We start from the raw sequence: 4,833 nt of genomic DNA on the forward strand, positions 1-4,833 counted from the left end.
TTGTGTATGGGGGTGTGTGTGCGCACATGTGCATGTGTAATTAGAAGCGTGTACTTTGTATGTGGGCGCACCCTTCAAGATGGGTGAGGAGCTTGACCATCATGGAGGAGCTTGGAGTAGAGCCACTTCACATTGAGAGGAGTCAGCTGAGGTGGCTCAGGCGTATGTTCCAGATGCTCCCTGGACGCCTCCTTAGGGAGGTGTTCCGGGCATTTTTTTTTTTATCATCCCATTGAATTACATCCACAATATGGATAAAAACACACATCACAAGCACTTTGTTGAACATATTTTCTTTGACTTTGATTCATCTTTTTAGTGAGACAGTTTTTATACATAATCATCATCATCGCTCTCATGCATCACGTCTTGGAATTCGTCATCATTCTAGCACAGGCTGCTGCGCTGACACGTCAGTACAGGTTAAGTCCTCAGCTCTGCAGGAGCACCTCCCACAAGAGTCAGATTTACACTTAGATTGGACCAACTCAAGGATGGGCTTTTAGGCTGGAAGGACCCCTGTGCTCACTGGTTTGAGCCGTAGCTTGCTGCAACTTCTTGAAGTTTAATGTTTCTTTTCTTCCCTGTTATGATGCTTTACAGTACATGTCTCATGCGCTGCCGCCTCAACATGTGTCTGAGTTATTGACTGTCCATTACTCCTGTCAGAGCGATGCGATCATCTAACCAGATGCTGTTAGATGTTACAAGATGCCGGTAGAAAACCGAAGGTGACAGAGCCTTTGCTGTGGCTGCTCCCACTCTTTGGAACGTCCTACCTGTTAATATAAGAACTGCTCCATTGAAAACTTCAAATCACTGATAAAAACCTTCCTCTTAGCTTTAGTCTTTAAAACAAGCTGAGGTTGACATCATCTTTTTTATTTCATGCTCCTATTTATTGTATTTTTATTGCTTTATTGTCTTTTACAGTGTGCTGTTTTGCCTGTACAGCACTTTGGTCAAGGTTGTTTTAAATGTGCTATACAAATAAACTTTGATTGATTGATTGTGTGAATCACTTTGAATTGCCTTGTTGTTGAAATGTACAACAGATCAGGTCAGGTACTACTATTCCTTAAGTAATAAAAATCTGTTGTCACGTGATTTCAGAGAAACAGCGAGGTTCAGTGAAACAGAAAAAGGAAGACAGGGCGGAGAGTTAAGGTAATGTTCTTGCTTTGATGAAATAAACTTTTCTGTGACATCATGAGACCTCAGGTGTCCCTCCCACTGCTGATATAAACTCTGCTCTCTCTCCTCGACATCAGACAGCTGACTCTGAGCGACAGGTTAGAACACTTTAAAACACAGACTTACAAACAAAGAGAAGAGATAACAGCAGATTGAAATACACGGAAACAAAGACAAACTGACGGTAAGACTGATATGAAGCGACATTCAGTGTAATTGTTTGATAAATGTTTGCATGAAGGGGGAGGAGCTGAGCGAGTTTGTTCACTCGTTAAGAGCTGATAATATCAAGATGGCAGCTGACAGGATGCTGAGGTCACTTGCTTGTTTTAAAATTTATTTCAGAGAACCAATCAGCTGCCCCCTCCTCCAGCTCATCTGAAGACGTAACCATGGCAACGTGAGTGATATATTTCCTTAACACAGATACGTTGTTTTTAGTTGTTATTATTTGATTGTTGGAATAAAATTCTGACAATGCGCAAAACGTTCTGACCGCGCGTCGTTATTATCAACATTATTATTTGATTACTTTCAACATCCTGCTCCTCACACATAAAGTCCTTGACCCCCTCCTACCTCACTGATATCTTTCACCATCACACTCCTTCTCCGAGCCTCAGACGCTTAGGGGAAGGAGCCGACCCCTATCTTCAGACGCCAACCTCTTTTAGCCGCGTTACAGAACTGAGCACTGAACCTGCTGGGTCAGAGTCTTCTCCGCAGCTCCCTCCCTCCCTCAGGAACTCCCCACACATTTTGTTACCTCACCTGTGTGGGATGTTTGTTTTTTGGTTCAGGTGACTTTACTCGAAGGTAGATTATGATTAGCTAGCAAGGAGTGAAGGAGAGCTATCAAACCTACTTAAACCAGACAACAAACCCCATAAAAAATTAATTAAAGTGTCAAATTTCCACCAATCAGGTCTCTGTATCATATTGACGATGGTTTTGTTTGATAACGACTTTTAAGATGGTTTCTATGCTGGTTAGAACTCTTAAGAACAGCTGTTGTGTTTTACCTCTGGTCACTTCCTGTCAGCACTTGTGTGTTCAGTCGGACTTAAAGCTGATTGTTTGCACTTACTGACATGGTTTGCTCTTTGATTGATCTTTGCTTGTGTTGTACTTCATCTCTGATGTTTGTTGCTTTGGATTAAAGCGTCTGTTAAGTGAATTGTTGGAATAAAGGAGAGAAGTCTGAACTGATAAGATCAATGAAAAATACAAATAAAGAATCTCTTCAGGCAGGGTACGAATAAGTTTTGGACATAAATAAATAGAAGTGTGCAAATATGGTTACAGCTTGTTCAGTTCAGTTGTTCAGCAAGAGAAAAGCTGTTTTTTACAGCTTTCTTCTGCATTGTGGGACTTAACATCTCCATCCAGACAGGAGAAGCTGAACACCACTGTGCTACTGTCTGTAGCCTCCATAAGGGGAACTGAAAGGTGACTAGGTCTTCTTCTTATATTCAATGTTGAGATGGAGTCACATTCAGACTTATTGTTGTGAAAGGTTTCCATGTGGTGTGAAAATGCATGAACTGCTTTTATTAAAAGATCCCATTTGGATCTCTTTGTCCATGTTTTCTGGTTTTTGATCGGATGTCTTCACCTCTCAACAGAAACACAACAACCAGGTATGACAACATCACCTGCAAACACCTGATCCGACCAGGATCTCCTAATGTCTACCAGCTGACACCAAAGAAAGAGAAGATTGGGACCATAACAAGAATGACTCTTGGTGAAAGAGATCCAACTAAAGTACACAAAACCATCCTGCTTGTGGGAGAAACAGGAACAGGAAAATCTACTCTGATCAACGCTCTGGTCAACTACGCCATGGGAGTGACGTGGGACGACGATGTCTGGTTTGAGATCGTAGAGAAGGAGGAGGAGAAAGGTCAAACAGAAAGTCAGACATCAGATGTGATCGTGTACGATCTCTTTGGTTTTGAAGATAAAACTCTGTCCTACTCTCTGACCATCATTGATACTCCTGGTTACGGAAACACCAGAGGGATTGAATATGATGACGACATCACAAATAGATTATCTGACTTGTTCCGCTCAGAGGACGGAGTTTCTGAGATAAATGTCGTGGGTCTGGTGATGAAAACGAGTGAGAATCACCTGAGTGATCGTTTCAGGTACATCCTTGATTCAGTGGCGTCTCTGTTTGGAAAAAACATGGAGAACAACATTGTCTGTCTCATCACACACTCAAATGGAAATACACCTGAAAATGTTCTTAAAGCCCTTGAGGAAGCAAACATCAAGTGTGCCAAAGATGAAGAGAAGCAGCCTGTTCACTTCCTGTTTGATAACATTCAAAATAAAGAAAGGACGAACACAAAGAACAAAAGAGCACTTAAACATGCATATGATGTATCAATGAAAGGAATGTCAGAGTTTGGAAAGTTTCTGTTTAAAACGCCTCCACAACAGCTGAGGATAACTGTGGACGTTCTGAACGAACGCATCAGACTGAAAGCCTCGATCCAAAACCTGCAAGAGCGAGTTGAGCTGATTGAATTAAAACAGAGAGAAATCAAACAGACTCAGGAAGCCCTGAAGACACATGAACATGAGATGAAGAGGAACAAGAACTTCACTGTAGAAGTTGATGAGGTCTACAAAGATAAAGAACCAATCAGTGGTGGAATGAGGCTGTTGTTCTATAGTGGAGCTGTATGTTGTACAGTCTGTGAGGAGAACTGTCACTACCCTGGATGCTCGATGACCTGGTATCCCGAACACTGTGAGGTGATCAGTAAGGGTCGCTGCACTGTATGTACAGGGAAATGCCCTGCGTCTGATCATGTGAAGGAAAAGTGGAGATATGTTCAGAAGACAAGGAAACCTCAGATAACTCTTCAAGACGTGAAAGAGAAGTATGACCAAAGTAAAGCAGACCGTGAAGAGAAAACAAGTCTTCTGGAAACACTTCAGAAGACAATGGACAAACTTAAAGAGGACAAAGATCGATGGTTGGAAGAGTCCTACGAGCATGTTCTCAGACTGGAGCAGATCGCTCTGAATGCTGATTCTCTGTCCACTCTTGTCCACTTGGACTTACTGATTAAAAAGATGAAGGAGAACGGAGACACAGAGAAGGTCCAGAAACTGGAGGAGATGAAGAGTCGAATGAAGGGATCCACAACAGTGCTGCGGTACAAGTTCCGTAAACTGGTTGTAGCTACTGACAGAGTTGTTAAATGAATGTTTGAGTAGATGAACAAGATAATTTTAAGAAGCTCTGATTGAAATATGGCGTTCTTGTTGATACAAACTTTAAATCCTCACAAAGATTAAATCATAATATTAATGTTTCGCATAAAATTAAATGTAATCACGTGATGAATTTAGAATTTGGGTTAGGGTTAGGGTTAGTTAATTTGTGATTCCTTCCTCAGAAATATAAGCACACATCAAGACGTAAATTTGGGACAGGGAGCTGACCATTAGACTCACCAGTTAACACTAACAAGCATGTGTTTGAACTGCGGTAGGAAGCTTGAGTACCCGGAGAACAATGGCCCATTGGGGATCCCAACCAGGAACTTTCTCGATGTGAGGCAACAGCAATACAACTGTGCAGCCCCAAGCCAGTCATCTCTGTTAAAAGTTGTGTAG

The 4,833-nt window shown here is 41.8% G+C and overlaps 1 protein-coding gene across 1 annotated transcript; it reads left to right on the top strand.

Moving 5' to 3' along the window:
• Window positions 1-2,799: 2,799 nt before the first annotated feature.
• Window positions 2,800-4,833, top strand: LOC306835149 (uncharacterized protein; the record flags this gene model as incomplete). The annotated part of the gene is made up of 2 exons (XM_079361578.1): window positions 2,800-3,944; window positions 4,710-4,833. 2 exons carry the CDS (start codon window positions 2,800-2,802, stop codon window positions 4,831-4,833), a joined length of 1,269 nt encoding a protein of 422 aa, XP_079217704.1.

This window comes from Symphodus melops (assembly GCF_947650265.1).
Source record: "Symphodus melops genome assembly, chromosome: 14".
NCBI lineage: Eukaryota > Metazoa > Chordata > Actinopteri > Labriformes > Labridae > Symphodus > Symphodus melops.